The sequence below is a fragment of the Jaculus jaculus genome, chromosome 3 (assembly GCF_020740685.1).
Source record: "Jaculus jaculus isolate mJacJac1 chromosome 3, mJacJac1.mat.Y.cur, whole genome shotgun sequence".
Lineage (NCBI taxonomy): Eukaryota > Metazoa > Chordata > Mammalia > Rodentia > Dipodidae > Jaculus > Jaculus jaculus.
Window position 1 is genome coordinate 66,096,502 of NC_059104.1, and position 18,263 is coordinate 66,114,764.

Here is an 18,263-nt window from a genome sequence, read left to right on the forward strand (position 1 = left end):
AGAATCCCAAGGCTCATGGGCCACCTAATCTGGTCTTCCCAGATGCAAACAAGAGGTGTTGCTTCAAAATGTGCTGACAACCCAAGGTTGTCCTCTGGCCTTCACACACAAGCATAACACACACATGACCATACCAAACACACAGATGTGCACATGCACACATCCTATACACTCACTAAAAAATAAAACAAAGAAACAGTGGGGGCTGGAAAGATGACTTAGTAGCCAAGGTGCTTGCTGATAGCCAAAGGACACAGTTTTGATTCCCCAGTACCCACATAAAGCCAGGTGCACAAAGTGGCACATGGGTCTGGAGTTCTTTTGCAGTGGCTAGAGTCCCTGGTATGCCCTTCTCCCTCTCTCTCTTTCTGCCTCTTTCTCTCTCAAATAAATTTTTTAAAATATATTTTTTAAAAACCATCTAGTGTTACTTGGAAGGTGGACCCAAGAGGAGCAGAACTAAGGCCCATCTGGGACAGGAAACCCTGTCTCAAAACAAAAACAGCCAGGCATTTTGATGCATGCCTTTAGTGCTAGCACTTCGGAGGCAGAGGTAGCACGATCTATGTGATTTTGAGGCCAGCCTAAAACTACATAGTGAATTCCAGGTCAGCCTGGACTAGACTGAAGAGTGAGACTCTATCTCAAAAACAAACAAACAAACAAACAAACGAAAAAACAGGGCTGGAGAGATGGCTTAGTGGTTAAGCACTTGCCTGTGAAGCCTAAGGACCCCAGTTCGAAGCTCAATTCCCCAGGACCCACGTTAGCCAGATGCACAAGGGGACACACGCATCTGGAGTTCCTTTGCAACGGCTGGAGGCCCTGGAGCGCCCATTCTCTCTCTCTCTCTCTCTCTCTCTATCTATCTATCTGCCTCTTTCTCTCTCTGTCTGTCACTCTCAAATAAATAAATAAAAATAATAAAAAAATTTTAAAAACAACAACAAAAAACCTGTTTCCTGACTCAAAACCTTCAAGTGACTGAAAAGTCTTAGCTATTATGATCATGTGTTAATTCTATTACTAAATAAAATGTATTTTTTTACTGATTACATATATTTCAGAGCTTCTTTTTAATTCTTTAAGGGGTAATGTGGTAGAAAACAACTATAGAGTTGGAAAGTATAACAAACAGGTATTATGGTCAGGCTCAAAGAAAATTTAGTTTCTATATTTACTGACTTTATCAGCACAATTTATTCAAAGAAAATACCTTATCCAAGGTGCTATAGTTGATCAGATTCCCTGGCCCCTGTCCTTCCCAAGTTAGGTTGATCCATTTCTACCCTGGTTTCAAAAGCTACATTAATGTTTGTCTAGTAATAGATTTCTCTCCTCTCTCTCTCTCTCCCTCTGTGGTGGTAGTAGTGTTAATAAAACAAGGACTTGAAAAACCATCCAGACCACTTCTTCTGTTTATGAATGTGAGTGCATATGCCCACAGCAAGTGGCTTATGTAATTATCTGATGTCAGATAAACACAGACACTTCATAACGACTGTCAGTGATTCTCCTCAGCATACCTTCAGAACATAAAGTGGGTTCTTCTCATATGATGATCCAATGTGTATTCTTTTGAGCATGCCAGGATACTGCTTGGTTATAAGTTCTATCCAGGAATAGATCTACACAAAAAGAAGCCTGTGGTTAATCACAGGATAAATTCAAAGGATTTTCTGACCACAGGAAGTGAGAAACTTCTTTAAACCTTTGGAAGTAGAAGAAATGAGGAACTCAAACATTTTGAATAGGACATTTATTTTGCAGGAAAATTAATAATTTTTTTGTTTATTTTTAATTTTTCTTTTTTTGTAGGGAGAAGGGTTTATTTTGGCTTATAGACTCGAGGTGAAGCTGCATGATGGCAGGGGAAAACAATGGCATGAGCAGAGGGTGGACATCACTTCCTTTCCAACATCAGGTGGAAAACAGAAACAGAAGAGTGTGCCCAAAATTAAGTTTTGATGAGTACCAACGTTTAGAGAAAGAGTGAAACAGTTCTTTAAAAAAAAATTTTTTTGTTCATTATTTATTTATTTATTTGACAGTGACAGAGAGAGAAAGAGACAGAGAGAGAGAGGTTGAGAACGGGCGCGCCAGGGCTTCTAGCCTCTGCAGACGAATTCCAGATGCGTGTGCCCCCTTGTGCATCTGGCTAACGTGGGTCCTGAGGAACCGAGCCTCGAACCGGGGTCCTTAGGCTTCACAGGCAAGCGCTTAACCGCTAAGCCATCTCTCCAGCCCAAGAGTGAAACAGTTCTAAGAAGCATTATAAAAAGAAAAAGTTGAGCTTTAAAGTATTATCCCTAGAATTCTTTTCTATTCATTTTGGGGATGTAGAGATTGACTCCAGGGCCTTGTATAAGATAGGCAAGTATTCTACTATTTAGCTGTCTCCCCAACCCTTGGCTTTTTTTTCTTTTTCTTTTTCTTTTTTTTTTTTTTTTGGCAGGATGTCCAGGTTGGCCTTGAACTCGCAATTTTCCAGCCTCAGCCTTCTGAGCACTGGGATTACAGGCCTACGTCACCATGCCCCACCTTAATGTTGCTTTAGAGGCTCATCACAGTGAGTCTCTGTGTTTGTGCATGAGATCTTCCAACCAGTCATTCAAGACCTTACACATAGAAGACTTTAAAAATACATTAACTTTTCAAGACTAAGCAACCTAGCACCATCTTTCTATAGGACAGAGACTAGTCTCACCTCACCGAAAACCTGTGCAAGCATAACAAGATTGGTGGAATGACAAGAGACAAAGATGAGGACAGTTTGGAGAACAACTCCTGCTTGAGAAGTGGTTTTACTCTGGCCTCACTTCTGCATGGAAGTCCAGGTGCATCTATGGCTCTGACAGAACTATAGTGGGAGGGAAAGTGAATAAATTCTGGAGCCAACTTTATACTAGCTCCCCTTCAAGACAGGCATTGATTTATTGTCTGGTTTGGGATAGCTTAGACTGAACTTGGTCATGTCTTAGTGAAGACCAACTTTCTAGGCACAATAGTTAGACCCAGACTTTCTGAAATAAGAATGAGCAACACTTGGATCTTTCCTAGAGATGACTTCAAAGAGAAATCCCAGGTGAGGAAAACTGAAGCACGACCATTTACCCTGGGTTCTCTTACAATGGAAAAACAAAATGAGTGGCATGTGTGAGTGAGTATGCAAAAGCTGAGGATAGAGAGGTTCCTCAAAGATCTGTCACCATGTACCAACCTCAGTTTCTGGGGTGTCAGAAATTTTATCATGAGGGGTTTCTGCACTGAAATTCCATTTCCTACATTAGTCATCCAGGTATGATTATAACTCAGATAACTACTATATCATATTAACATTGTAGCATTGATTAGTTCAGTGGATTTTCTTCACCAGGTTTACGCTGTATGAAGTCAGTTTCATTGACAAAGTTTACTCATTGCATAATCTAAGCTGGGATAATTAAAAAGACATCCTTTGAAGAACTTTTTCTTTTTTGCCATTTGCTTTGAGTACTTTTTAGCTATTTTTTTTTTGTTGTTGTTGTTGTTTTGTGTGTATGTGTGTGTGGTTTGTTTTCTCTGTACATTGAATGACTTAAATATCTTGGTGTCAGTGATAAAAGAACCCCTTCTTCCTACTGGGCCAGCTTGTGTGGAGGGCATGACAGAATTCCCACAAGTAAAGGGGAAAGGAAAGATTTGGAAGAATTTTCTAACACAAAATCACCATGTCTCTTGTGAAGCTTTTAGAAAGAATTAAGAGTGGCAAGTGGGAGAGATGTCTGAAAGATTTTCTAGAGTATTGTGGTGATGGATAGACTTGTGCTCCTCTCCCCCTCATTCATATGCTGAAGCCCTAATGCTCAGTAACAGAACATGACTATTTGGAGATAAGGGATTACATTTAAATGAGACACTTATAGTGGAATGGTGAGCAAATAAATTTCTATTGTGATTTTTTTTTTTTTTTTACTATGAAGTCCCTACTGAATAATACTTGTGTTTTTTGTTTGTTTCTCTTCCCTATCATTCCAAATCTTTCTTGGGGATATGGTAGGATGGTAAGAAAACACAAGTTTTTGGAAGAAAATAACTAAAATATATTTGAAAATATTTTAAGATTCTTCCATTTAAGACATTACCCTCTACCTATCCAACTTAATTCAGCAGTGGCGTATTCATCTTATGCATTTTCAAGCCACACCTACATAGCCTCGCTGCATCAAGTTTGTTACGTGTTGCTGGTGATGGATGCTGGAGGGAAGGTGTAAGATGCAAGAGACAAATAGGGGTATGAAATTTTCACATGCCTGTCAATTAGCCAGGCACATAGTTTCGAGAAGAGACCATGTTCTAGTTTAAGCAACTGGGAAGAAACAAATGCTTTTGAAGATTAAATATAAAATTGATTCTTATTACCTAAGTCCTAGATGTCTTAAAAGCATGGAAGTGGTCCCTCACAATTTCTAGGCACCCAATCAAAGATGGGGGTGGGGTATTTTAGACAATGTCACAGTGTACTCCTCAGAAAGAACAAAAGGCATCAAGGTGTTTGAGTTATGCATGTAAGAGCAAAGCACTTGGCAGGACTTACCCTTGAACTAATAAATATGCGAAAATGGTGAACATTGTGGAAGCATTTTAAGGGCAGTCAAACACTCAATTCCCTCCAGAAAAAAAAAAAAGGGAAACTATAAGTACTGTCAGAGGAAAAAAAAAGTCCAATTTCTTAAAGATTAAAGCCCAGGTATTATTACTGTATTAGTTTAAATAGGTTCTTACTCAGGAGAATAAAATGTATTTATTTATTGCATATCAAATATAAGCAAATATATTGCTTTAATTCAGTAAGGTCATGTGGTGACTATTTAGTAAGAACAAATTCAGGTAATGCTCCAAAGAGACATGAATCTTGTGAGTTTTGTGACCGTTTCAATGTAGCCATCTGATTTATTATTTTCTGTTGTTATGAGCATACATTATTAACAATAAAAGTGAAAGATACTCTTAGCTATGGATAAACATGCTGTCTCGGAGGCAGTTTACCAAATGTGGCACAATCTTCCTAGGGGGGCTAAGTACAAAAGAATGAATTACCACCATATAATCAACCTAAGTATGAGTTTTTTAAACACCCTCTATCCACCAGTTCTTGGGTAACTTCTCACTATTGAAAGGACAGTGCTGGTTAAATGAAAACAGTAACTTTGTAGGGCAGTGTGGTGACTTACTTCCTTGAGTGAGTGATACTGTTCATAGTATGACGAGGAGGCCCGGGGGCTGACTGTGTCATTGGAAGTCTGCTGTTGGATAAGGTCTTCTACATCTTCCACCAGAACACTAGGTGATGAAACAGAAGGTAAACTGATTTCCAAGAACTGTACTGGATTTCCCACATGGGCAGTTGTAGGCACAGTATATAAGCATAAAGAAATGTTGCCATCAGAGCTGGAGAGATGGCTTGGTGGTTAAGACACTTGCTGGCAAAGCCAAAGGACCCAGGTTCAATCCCCTGTTACTTATCGAAAGCCAGATATACAAGGTGGCACATGTGTCTGGAGTTCATTTGCTAGAGGTCCTGGTATAGCCATTCTCTCTCTTATCTGCCCCCTGCCTCTCTCTCAAATAAATAAAATATTTTTTTTAAAAAAGAAAAGTTGCTGGGCATGGTGGCACACACCTTTAATCCCAGCACTCGGGGGGCAGAAGTAGGAGGATCACTGTAAGTTTCAGGTCACCCTGAGACTACATAGTGAATTCCAGGTCAGCCTGGGCTAGAGTGAGACCCTACCTCAAAAAACCAAAAAGAAAAAAAAGAAAAAAAAAGAACGAACGAAAGAAAGAAAGAAAGAAAGAAAGAAAGAAAGAAAGGAAGAAAGAAAGAAAGAAAAGTTGCTAACGTTGCAATTCAGCCAGGTAAAACACCATAGCTATCTATGGTGACAAGATAAACTCACAAACCCTTTCATCATGGGCACTAGGAAGATAGCTCCTGTTCAGCATGGCTTCAGGGCTGCTCAAGCCTCACCCTTTTCTGCCATATCTACATTTTGTGATTGTGATTGTTCAGTGTGTTTTCTATGAATATAGAGATTAACAAGCGCTCTGCTTCAACCCAGAACTGTATCTCATTTTTCTATTTTCAGCTAGGAACTCAGAGGAAGGTTTTTCACTGATATTTTACAGGGCCAAATATGACCAAATCTCTTGAGAAGTAGAATGTAGGATAAGAGAAGACATGGAAAAGCCATCTTGTTTAATCTATGAGCTAACCAAGCGCCTATTCTGAATTAAAGCAATGCCATCACCCTAGATAAATAATTTGGAATTAGCTATCATATTAATAAAATTTACTGTATTTTATTTAGGACAACGAATAAAGCCAAGACTTATGCATCTGAAAGCCTTGAGTTTCATTTCTAGCTTTACCATGTTTCAGCTGGCTGACATTGGGACGTGTCTTTGTAAATAAGATTTTGCTTTTCATCGTATGTAGCGGGCAATATCCGTCTATAAGAGTTCAATAAAGATCATGTGATAACATGTGGAGGTTGGCTAGGTACATTCCTAGAAGCTGGCCAAGGCTACACTATAGGACTAGTACTCCTCACAGCAAATGGCAGAGACTGCCCATTGGTACACGGAGGAACTGGTCAAAGCAGGCACAAGCGTAGCAGGAGGGTGCTGGGACTTAGGCAGTGGATAGAGAGAGAAGAAGGTAAAAAGAGAGAACAAAAGAGCAGAAATCACATCACACCCGGTAATATTTTAAAAACTTTTTATGTCATCTAAATTATGTGATAGGTGTTACTGCATTTCTGATTTACGAAACAAAACCATGGAAAGGCTACTAATTTCTACCGAGTCACCCAGGTGGCTAAGTAACAGTGATGGACTCCAGCTCATGTTCTCTGCAAAGTATGAGCACCTATACTTTCTACTCTTTCAAAATACCCACTAGCTTAATAGAAGAAATGTTGGCAAAATTTAAATGCACCTCAGCAGTGCTTTTTTCATAAGATATCCTAACGCTGGCCACAGTTTCTATCCGGATCTAGGTTTGGACTTGTCCCAGGAAGAGACTCACTGAGAGGCTGTGCAGGTCAGAGTCTCTCACTTCAGGTAGAGGCTGATGATGTGGCTTTATCACTAACGGATCCATCCCAGAGATTGCCATACTATATGTTTAATATAGTTTCTTTCTCCAGGAAGTAATTATACTCTCCTAGTCAAATGCTTAATGGATTTTGCTTTGTTTGTTTTCTCAAGGTAGGGTTTTACTCTAGTCCAGGCTGACCCAGAATTTACCATGTAGTTTCAGGGTGACCTTGAACTAATGGTGATCCTCCTACCTCTGCCTCCCAAGTGCTGGGATTAAAGGCATGCACCACCTCGCCCGGCCATGGCCACAGTGGGTATTTTTTTGTTTTTGTTTTTCGAGGTAGGGTCTCACTCTAGCTCAGGCTGACCCAGAATTCACTAGGTAGTCTCAGGGTGGCCTCAAACTCATGGTGATTCTCCTACCTCTGCCATCCGAGTGCTGGGATTAAAGGCATGCGCCACCACACCTAGCTCATAGTGGGTTTTTATAAAGGCTGTTCAATGTGTAGCAGGTGAACCTACCTGAATGGAATCCTGCTCTCGTTTAGAAAGACTTGCACACTGCTTACATCAGATGCATTCACAAAAAAGTGGACTTCTTTTTTCTTTTCAATTAATTCAGCTGTTACTGGCTGCCAGAGAACAATCTAGTTGCAAGGAAAGCATTAGAGAAAAACAGTTGATCACATCATCCACATTTGTATCAAGAGCCATAAAAGTTGTATCTAAAAAGGACCAAGACAAAGCCATTCATTGACCATTGGTTCTCATCCATATACAATGGTAGCAAAAACATCCATTTTCCAGAGAGCTCCTTTTATTATTCTTTGTACCTCTGGTTGCTAGAGAAGGCCCAAAACATGCTAAATGGTTAATCAATGTTTGATGAGACAATAAATGAATATATTTATAACTCAACTCTAATGCTGGATGTGTATGTCAGATATTTAAAAGAAAAAATGAAAATTTCTCTAGAAAGTTGATTAAACATTGATTTTTCTTAGTAAAATTTCCATGTACTTGATATCATCATGTTAACATTCCTTCTCTTTAATGTCTCTCAAGAATATTTCCATCTTACTGCACTTTTCAAAGCATTTTCACATTCATTTTTTAATCATTATAATATTACCTTATTATGATTTTCATTGTAATGATGAGATAATTAAGACTAATCAGAACTAATTTATCTAAAATCATACACCAAATAGCAGAATAAGAAAGAAATTCTCAGGGGAATAAGAACAAAATATAGTGATATATATGTGTGTGTGTGTGTGTGTGTTTTGAAATATTTTATATATATATAAAACCCATATATATGTATATGTATGTATATCTATATATATAGAGAGAGAGACAGAGAGAGAGAGAGAGAGAGAGAGAGAGAAGTTCTCATGTAGTTCAGGCTGGCCTTGGACTCACTATGTAGCTGAAGAGGATCTTGAATTTCTGACTCCCCTGTTTCTACTTGCGAAGTGCTGGGATTGTAGGCTTGTGCCACCATGCTTGCTTGATGTGGTGCTGGGGATCAAACGCAGGGCATCATGCATAGTAGGCAGACATTTTACACACTGAGCCACATTGCCAGCCTGAAACCCATTTCCTTGTAGACTAACCAAGAAAAAAAGAAAGAAAGAAAGAAAGAAAGAAAGAAAGAAAGAAAGAAAGAAAGAAAGGAAGGAAGGAAGGAAGGAAGGAAGGAAGGAAGGAAGGAAGGAAGGAAGGAAAAAGAAAGAAAGCAAGGAAGAAATAAGGAAAGACAACAAAAGAAAGAGAATTCTAAGCCTCTGTTCCTTCCTCAAGTTGTACTTCTGATTAGGTAAGGCAGCCATAAAAATGTACCTCAGCGATTCTGCGACACAAGTGACACCCAGTGGCCTGCACTGTGACCCAAGGACCAAGGCCATGCTGCTCAGGGCTGCAGGCAGCACTTAGGACACACTGAGGGTGTTTATGCAGTGCCATTCTTCCCACTTAGGGTTTTTATAACAGGGAATTTGGTGAAAGAACTCGCTGCCTCCCTCCTTGCCCAACCTTCGTTGGAACAGCCCGAGGCTCTCCTCCCTGCCAAGGCCTGGGCTTCATCTTGCTCTGAAGGGTTCTGCCACCCCAAGCTCCCCCTTTATCTTGAGCAAATATTCCTCCCAGTGCTTGAACCTCTGAACTGTTCTGATCCCTTTTCTCAGAGAATAACCACAAACACAGAGCTGTCACGTTTCTTCCTTCTGCCACTTGTTATATCATAGACTTTCCAGGGAGATGAGTCTCAGGCACAAAAAATTAATAAATGCCCCTTTGTGGATTTAGTGCTTACTCCTTGGTTAAGAACCCATATTTTATAAGCAAAATTCTATCAGACATCAGTGACTGGAGCAGTTCTTTAAGGGCATACATTCAATTGCAAAGTACTGACTACTGTGAACATGGCTGGAAGCCCATGTCACCAATGAAGGCTTGACTGAGGGAAAGAGCCTGTGATTATGGGCAGGGATGAGCCCTTGAGAAGAGAGTTGTCATCAGATACAGCAAGTCATACGTGGTGAAGGGGGCACGGCACACGTGCTCATAGAAAACAGAACCAATATAAACATATAAGTTGGGGAGGAATTACCTCATAGATTGTAGTAAGATTTTGCAGAACTTCAACTTGCCTAGAGGTTCTAGGAAGAGCAGATAACACCTGACCACTGGGAGAGAAACGGGATTTTGGTTAAAAATAATGTGAAAATGGCAAACATTTTACTATAAGGGACTTCCAAGGAATTGTAAAAAGGAAACAAGACTTAAAATGTTAGGACAGAATATTTCACAAAAGTCTTTTTTATGCTTCTCTGTGCTCCAAAGTGACTGCAAAGCCATTCTTCAGCAGCTCTTCAGTTTTTGTCTCTAGTGCATAAAAAGACAAAAACCATTTGTTTTCACTGTTTCAGGGGAACATGCAGAACTATTGCATATCATCAGTATTAGTAGAATCATTATGGAAAGCAGTATCGTTGATTCAAAATGTTAAAATATAGCTATCATGTAACCTAACTGTGCTAGTGGGTATATAAACAAAGGAAATGAAAACAGTACATCAAAGAGATACCTGAGTTCTAGTGTTTGTTACAATTTTATTTACATTTTATTTATATTTTATCTATAAAATTAATCTAAGTATCTATCATTGGATGAATCCACAAAGAAAATGTGATACATGTTATGGGGTCCAGTGTTGCACAAGTAAGACCACCAATTCACAGAGTGCAAACCAAAGTTTTATTGGGTAAAAGACTGATGCATCAGGTCTACACTAGAGGTCGGGATCTCTGAGTGCAGCCCTGAGCTGCTGGGGGGCGGGGGGCGGGGGGCGGTCCAGCTTTTATTGTAGAGAATCACAAAATGTTTGTTACGAAAACAGGATAGGAGTTAAACCATAAAGTTACACAAAGTTACTGTTAAACAGGGTGGTCATTACAAAAAGGCACAGGATAAATAAGTCACAAAGTAAACTGGGCGTGGTGGCACTCGCCTTTAATCCCCATGCTGAGGAGGCAGAGGGAGGAGGGTCGCCATGAGTTTGAGGCCACCCTGAGACTACGTAGTGAATTCTAGGTCAGCCTGGGCTAGAGTGAGACCCTATTTTGAAAAACCAAAAAAAAAAAGCCACAAAGTATTCGTTGTGTAAGTCACGTAAGCAGAGCTGGACTGAGCCAAAGGGCCCTCCATACTATTCGTCATGTAAACAGAACAAAGGCAAAACCACAAAGATTACTTTAAACACAGCGGGGTCATGGTCCATTGCATTAGGGGCATTCCTTATGGTGCAGATAACAGAAAGCACCTGCATTTCACAATAAAGCCTGTGGTGATGATTCCTGAAACTTCTCCTTTACAACTTGGGTAGCGACATATGACCTCCATAATGTGTCCCCTAGAGGCCAGGGCTGCACAGAATGTGTTACCCAGTCGACTGTATCCCTTTACAACACACACACACACACACACACACACACACACACACACACACTCATCACACTCAGCTATTAAAGAGAATGTGATACTGTCATTTTGTGGTAACATGGATGAAGTTGGAAGACATATGTAAAATAAGCCAGGCACAGAAATCCAAGAGTCACATGGCCTTATTCACATGCTCACTGTGAAGAAGGTGAGCTCATGGAGGAGAAAGAAGACTGGTGACCAGAGGCTGGAAGGGAGGAGGAGGTAGGGTAGAGAGGTTCATCAGCCTGTCCAAAGTGACAGTGAGACAGATGGAATCAAGCTCAATGCTTTACTGCCCCGTGGGGCTGGAGCAAAGCGCCTCGATACGTGGGTTGCAGCTGCATCATAGGCGCAGCTCAGACCACCACACTAGGAGCACCAGGGAGAGGTTGTGTCTTCTGACGAGACTATAAAGTTTTGTAGCCCTCCCAAATTCAGAAGTTGAAACCCTGACTACCGAGGTGAGTGTATTAGTTGATGAAGGAAGGATTTGGGCAGCAATAATGTCTTGAAGACATAACCATCATGAATGGGATTAGGGTCTTTATAAAAGAGACCTAAGAGAAACCCTTTACTCCTTGAAAGGACTCAATGGAAAGGCATTGTCTGTGAAAATATCTGCTAGTCCTTGATGCTGGACTTCCCAGCTTATAGAACAAGGAGATAAAAGTTTCTGTTGTTGCCGGGCATGGTGGCACACGCCTTTAATCCCAGCACTCGGGAGGCAGAGGTAGGAGGATCGCTGTGAGTTTGAGGCCACCCTGAGACTCCATAGTGAATTCCAGGTCAGCCTGGGCTAGAGTGAGACTTTACCTTGAAAACCAAAAAAAAAAAAAAAAAAAAAAGTTTCTGTTGTTCATAAGCCATAAGCCACTCTACCAAAAATATTTTTGTTATAGTTGCACAAATGTAATAGGAATTCAGCCTTTATTGCAAGAAGCAAAGCGGCTTTAGCATTTATTTGCTGTTGCAGCATGATCTAGAGTGGCCTCATCATGTGTCTAGTTTTGTGTTGCTGTGCTTTGGTGGGTTGTTGTTTGTCTGTCGTTGAGCCAATATTACTAATCTTAGTGGCTAGAGCTCAATACCAAATCTTAGTATGGGGGGAGGAAATGGCAACATCATGCCTTCCTCTATTGTCCACAATGGGATGTTGTAAGACTAATATTGTGCAGGTGTAGTGAAGCTAATGACAGTTGCTGTGAGGTTATGAATGCAATGACCACAATGGAAGACAGCATTCCAAAGCACTCCTCTTCATCCTCTGGCTCTTACATTCTTCTGCCTCTCTCCCCAGTGTTCTGTGAGCCTTGGAAGGAGTGGTATAGATGCTTACCACTGAGCACTCCAAAATCACTTATTCTCAGTACTTGGGCCACTTATGAGTCTCCTCAATAGTCATGGCCATCTGAAAACAAAGCTCTTCTGACCAAAGATGAAAACAGCACTAATCTATGGGCATAACCATAAATATTAAGAGGACAACTTGATGGGCACAACATATCCATTTAATCAAACAATAGCTCCCTTTCTACTGCTTATCCAGCAATAGAATTTTGACTGGGTTTTCAGTATGAAGCTATGAGACATTAATTTCCTCCTATGGAGCAGGCCTCAAATCCAATCAGAGAGCAGTTAGTTCCTCCTATAACTGTTGTGCCACTTTTGCAGTGGGCACATTTTGCCTGGCTGGACAATTGTGTAGCTCTCAGGGTCCACTGCTGGGTAAGATTGTTGATGACTTTTCTCTTCCAACAGCCACATGCCTTTTCTAAAAGCTATGACTTTTCTAAGTTTTTTTTTTTTTCAGGAATGGGTATGGGTCTTACATGTTTTTATGAGATGGATATAAGGGTTTTCTATTTTAATTTCTTAATTTGGTGAGTTATAGTAATAGATTAGTTTAAATATTGACACTTATTTTAATCTGTTTTCTCACTTCTGCATCATGTATTTTTTTCTGCCTTGAAACACTGCTAGACCTTGATGAAATTTTAGTGATTCTTGTATAGTCTAGTCAATAGATTAGTGTAAGTCAATATGGATTTATTTCATTTTATATACCATTTGCTCAGGAAGTGGAGAATTTTTAGCAGATTCATATGCTCAGTTCTCTGTCCAACTTTGCAGTAGAAAATAATTAGATAAAGACAGAAAGAAAGCAGTGGGGCAAGGGATTGCAGGTGTATGTGGACCGTGCTGTGACTACAGTGGAATTAGCAGATTCATCTCTTTGTAAGTTCATAAGGACTGTGCTGTTGAAATTAAAAAAACTCACTTTTTTTTTTTTTTTTTTTTCGAGGTAGGGTCTCACTCTGGTCCAGGCTGACCTGGAATTAACTCTGTCATCTCAGACTGGCCTCGAACTCACGGCAATCCTCCTACCTCTGCCTCCCGAGTGCTGGGATTAAAGGCGTGCGCCACCACGTCCGGCGAAACTCACTTTTTTAACTGAACAAAGTTCTCTTTTTTCTTTTCTTTTCTTTTTTCATTCTTTTGGCTTTTTTCAAGGCAGAGTCTCGCTCTAGCCTAGGCTGACCTGGAACTCACTCTGTCACTCTAGGCTGGCCTCAAACTCAAGGTGATCCTACTTTAGTGCTGGGGTTAAACACATGTGCCAACACAACAGCATGTTTTCTTCTATTATTGGACAAATATTACCTGGAAGAATGAGATTGTTTTTTATTATTTAAAAATATTTTATTTAAGAAAGAGAGAGGCAGATACACAGAAAAAAAAAAAATGGGTGCACTAGGGCCGCTAGCCACTGCAAATGAACTCCAAAAGCATGTGCAACCTGGTGCATCTGTCTAACATGGGTACGGGGAAATTGAGCCTGGGTCCTTAGGTTTTGCAGGCAGTAGCCTTAACCACTAAGCAATCTCTCCAGCCCAAGATGACTTTTTAAGTCAGAAAAAAATATGTATTCTTTGTTTAATTTAAAACCAGTCTTAGTGGAGCTGGAGAGATGACTCAGTGGCTAGGAGTGAGTCTTGTACAAGTTTAGGACCTGAGGAAACTTGAAACTACCTGAATTTGCTTCCGTAGCACCAATGTAAATAGCTGGATATAGCCACACATGTCTGAAACCTCAGTCCTGTAAAGAAAACATGTGGAAGAGCGATGGAGGGGGTGTGATAGTTAAGTTTTGTGTCAACTTGATCTGTTTAGAAATCCACAGACATTACCCATAGTGGCTCACTGAGGTTGCTTTTGAGAAGATTAACTAAAGGAAGAATCCTTCCCCCAGAGTGAGCTAGAGTGGGCAGTTCTTGGAGAGCAGGGCTTTACCTAAGGAAGCTCTGGGAAGGAAAGGATCTCCTCCTCCTGCCTGGCTGCCAGTACTGCTTGCTGCTTTCCAGTGTGGACTGAAGACCAGCATGGACTGAAGAGCAGCGTCTCTCCAGGACGCCTCCAGGCTTTCAGTACCAGATTGGGATGGCTGAGGCATCCAGCCTTGTGAACTGAGCAGCTATCGACTTCCTTGACTCTCAGGCCTGCAAACTGGTATTGTTGGACTGCCCTAAACTAATCCAATCAATTCCCTTTTAATACAGTTCATTCTATTGGTTCTGTTCCTCTAGGCAACCCTGACTAATACAGATTGTGGTACTGTAAAGAGAGCAAAATGTTATATTTCTCTATATTTCTTTATATCAAGCTTTATGAAAAATTGAAGTCACTTCCTTGTAGGAGCCCATAAATGAATGGAATGAAACACTTGCTTAAACAGATGGGGATAGTAGATAAACATGATGCCCTGCTGGTTTGAAGAGCATTACCCCGGCCTGCATTGTTGAGCAAAGTCCTTAAGGGCAGATAAGCAGGACATTTGGAGATTCTTGGTGGCAGACCTACCTCTCCCAAGCACTTCCTGTAACTGACCAACAAACCTATTCACATGTTCCTTTGTTTTATTTTTTCTTCCCTATAATCTTCTAAGAATTGAATGTCCCTGCTGCAATGCACCGAATTTCCCTTTATGTTTAAAATTATTTTTATGGCTATAACCGTAACATTTGAGATGTGATTTATGGTTTAACTCTCATCCTGTTTTTGCAATAAACATTTTGTAGTTTTTTCCAATAAAAGCTGACACTCCGAGCAGTTTGGGACTTCTCTCAGAGATCCCACCCTCTGATGTGCAGCCCAGTGTGTGTCGCTTCACATCCAGCACCCTGTGAGTCAGTGGTCTTACTTGTGTGACACCAGACCCTACTACAGTATCAGGAGTGGTTTGAGAGAAACAGCATTGTGAGGACGGATTTCCCTAGTGGTCTTGGTGCTCTATGGAGTTGGTTCTCTAACTTCAGTGCCACTAGAGGCTCTACTGGTAATAAGGAGAGTGCTTTTGAGAGACCAAATATAACCATTTTAAGTTAAAAAGAAAAAAAAAAGGCCCAGACCTGACTTAGAGAACTAGCTGGCCAATGTGCTGACTTTTGCTTCTGTAAACTTTGCTTGCTTAATTGCTGCCTTTCCCCCTAACGTTTCTGAGGAATCTCCACTTCAAGGACATTGCAGAAACACTACACTGCAAAAGGCCTCTGGCCTCCGACCACCTGCTTAGATAAGAAACTGAGGCATCTCCACTTCAAGGACAATGGAGGTGACTTCATCTGCCTGGAGTGCCCCTAGCTCCTGCCCCCAACTTTGCCCACTGAAACCCCAAGCCAATCAGAACCTTTTAAATCAACCAATCATGTATCTATCCCCTACTTCTTTGTTCGAATTCCTATATGAACCCCTTCCTCCAAAAGAAAGGGGCTCTCTCCCTCACTACCACTGTGCCGGACTGTGCGGACGGAGCCCAGGCCTAGGCTTGCAATAAAGAAACCTGTTGCTTTTACATTCGAGTGTCTCGGCTTCTGTGGCAGTTCTCTGGGTGACTCCTGGGTGACCAGGGGACTTGGCTCCTGGTCAGGGGTCTTGGCACAACACTTTTACTGGTAATAAGGAGAGCAATTTTACTGGAAATAAGGAGGGCACTAATAATCCATGGGGTGAACTATTTAAAGAACTCCATGAGATAAATGTATTGGGTCATCCTGAATCATGTCTTGTGAAGAGCAAGGAATTTAGTGACTCTGTGTCTAAAACTTTTGAGTATTTGTGGAAAAGTAAGATGAATGATAATGCTGGTTGGTTGTTTCTAGCATCTCTGGACAAACTATTTAGGAAACAGCAGAAGCTCAGAAAGGAAATTTCCAAGCTTAAGACCCACATACATGATCTGAAGGTTTCTAAGGGTGCCCTGAAGGAGTCTCCTCTTTAGCCAGAACAGGGCTCAAATTGAAGAAAACCAAACCTAAGATCTCATTGTAAGATTGGCTAACTTGCAACATAAACTCAAATTCCAGCCTCACAGGTTATCAGTAGTTAAAGTGAGGGTACTGATTGGAAAAGAGTGGGATCCTGTGACTTGGGATGGTGATGTGTGGGAAGACCCTGAAGTATCTGGGGACAGTGAACTCTCAGGTTCTGAAGAAGTTGTTTTGCACGAGTATGTGATCTCCCCTCCCTTAGCAGCAGTTGCATCCCCACCCCCACACAATGAAGTATTGCCCTCTCCACCATTGCCTGAGGGAATTACTCCTTCTTTGTCTGAGGGACTGGCAATGACCCTCCCTGCAGGAGGTTCTGATACTCCTCAGTGCCCACCCATCTTCTCCTCTAGGCCTATTAGAAGGTGGAAGGTTGGGCAGGCTCCTAAAGGTGAGATATAAATCATGACTCAAGAGGAGGTGAGGTACACCCCTAAAGAACTTCAGGAGTTTTCTAATTTGCACAGGCAGAAGCATAGGGAATATGTGTGGTAATGGATTGTAAGGGTGTGGGATGATGGAGGAAGGAATATAAGATTATCTCAAGTTGAATTTATTGTAATGGGCCCATTAAGCAGATTTTAGACTTACGATGCAGCTCATACAATTGGAAGAGGTGCCAATAGTTTATTTGCTTGGTTGGCTGAAGAATCGATCCAAAGATGGCCTACTGTGAGTGAGCTTAAGTTGCCTGATATCCTTTGGCTTAATATTGATGAAGGGATTAAAATGCTCAAAGAACTTGGAATACTGGAGTGGATTTGCCATATACACTCATCTTTGCCCCCACATGGGAGCATCCAGAAGATGTGCCCTTCGCTAAGAGGATGAGAAACAGAGTTGTGCGGGAGCCCCAGCATACTTAAAGTTGCCAGTAGTTGCTATAATGTGTAAAGAAGATATCAGTGGGAGCCGCAGTTGCTGCATTAGGTGACTTAGATACAATGGATCTAACTGGATCTGGGTAACAAGGGCCAAGTTGCAGCACTGAATTGCCAAAGGCAAGGTGAATATGTTTACAGTAATGGACAGTGTAGGCAAAACAATGCTTGTAACAGTATGACTCCTGTAGACTGGTAGTACTGGCTGATTAATCCTGGAGTTCCCCGAAGTGAAATAGAGAAGAAACCTACTAAGTTTATGCTTGATCTGTATAAGCAGAAAAGTTCCAGAGTAAAGGAACAGAAGGCCACTTTGAATAACAGCAACAGAGAATCAAGCCCTCTTAACCAGTTTACAGACTTGAGCCAGTTGACAGATCCTGAGCCACTTGATTGAAGGGGTGGCTGGGTCACTTCAAGGAAGAACCCTCCTAAAATCCCCCAAATTTCAATATTAAGCTTAGTCCTATCTGTTAGGTCAGGACAAAATGGAGTCACCGAGGACATCAGGAGGGCAACAGAGACATAAGGAAGTAGATTATCCACATTCCTCAGGGAACAGCCCAGCCATTATCCCTTCCTTGCCTAGCAATGCCCCAGGTCTAGGTTTCCTGCCTCCTTACCTCCCAGATGGTCACTATTATGGTTTCACACCCTAGCTATTTACCTTCCTTACCTTCCCCCAACTGAAGAACTCTATAGCCCACTATCTGTAATCTCAAAGTCTACTGCACTCTGCTCTTGAGAGTCAGTCCTGGCAGCTTGTGTTTTTCCCAAATAAAAACTTCCATCTTTGGCTTAGAGTGGTTTCTGTGATGTTGGTCACTCCTGAACCATACACTATCCTTCTTCAGAGGGACCTGAAGCCTTTTGCTAAGGTAAGGTAAGGTACACTGGGAAAAAGGAAGTAATCAGGTCTTTCAGGACTTACTGGATCCTGGCTGTGAGTTGACATTGATTCCAGGAGACCCCAAACAGCTTCGTGGCC

General features: G+C 41.2%; 1 protein-coding gene across 1 annotated transcript in view; it reads right to left on the minus strand.

Annotated features, from left to right (window-relative positions):
- The window catches only part of Cpb2 (carboxypeptidase B2), a 72,883-nt gene that overhangs the window by 32,655 nt on the left and 21,965 nt on the right, over window positions 1-18,263 (minus strand). Inside the window, exons 2-5 of the mRNA XM_004665851.2 lie at window positions 9,698-9,773; window positions 7,606-7,730; window positions 5,214-5,322; window positions 1,527-1,628 (exon numbers count right to left, since the gene is read on the minus strand). Coding sequence (XP_004665908.1) covers window positions 1,527-1,628; window positions 5,214-5,322; window positions 7,606-7,730; window positions 9,698-9,773 — 412 coding nt within the window. The remainder of the gene's footprint in view (window positions 1-1,526; window positions 1,629-5,213; window positions 5,323-7,605; window positions 7,731-9,697; window positions 9,774-18,263) is intronic.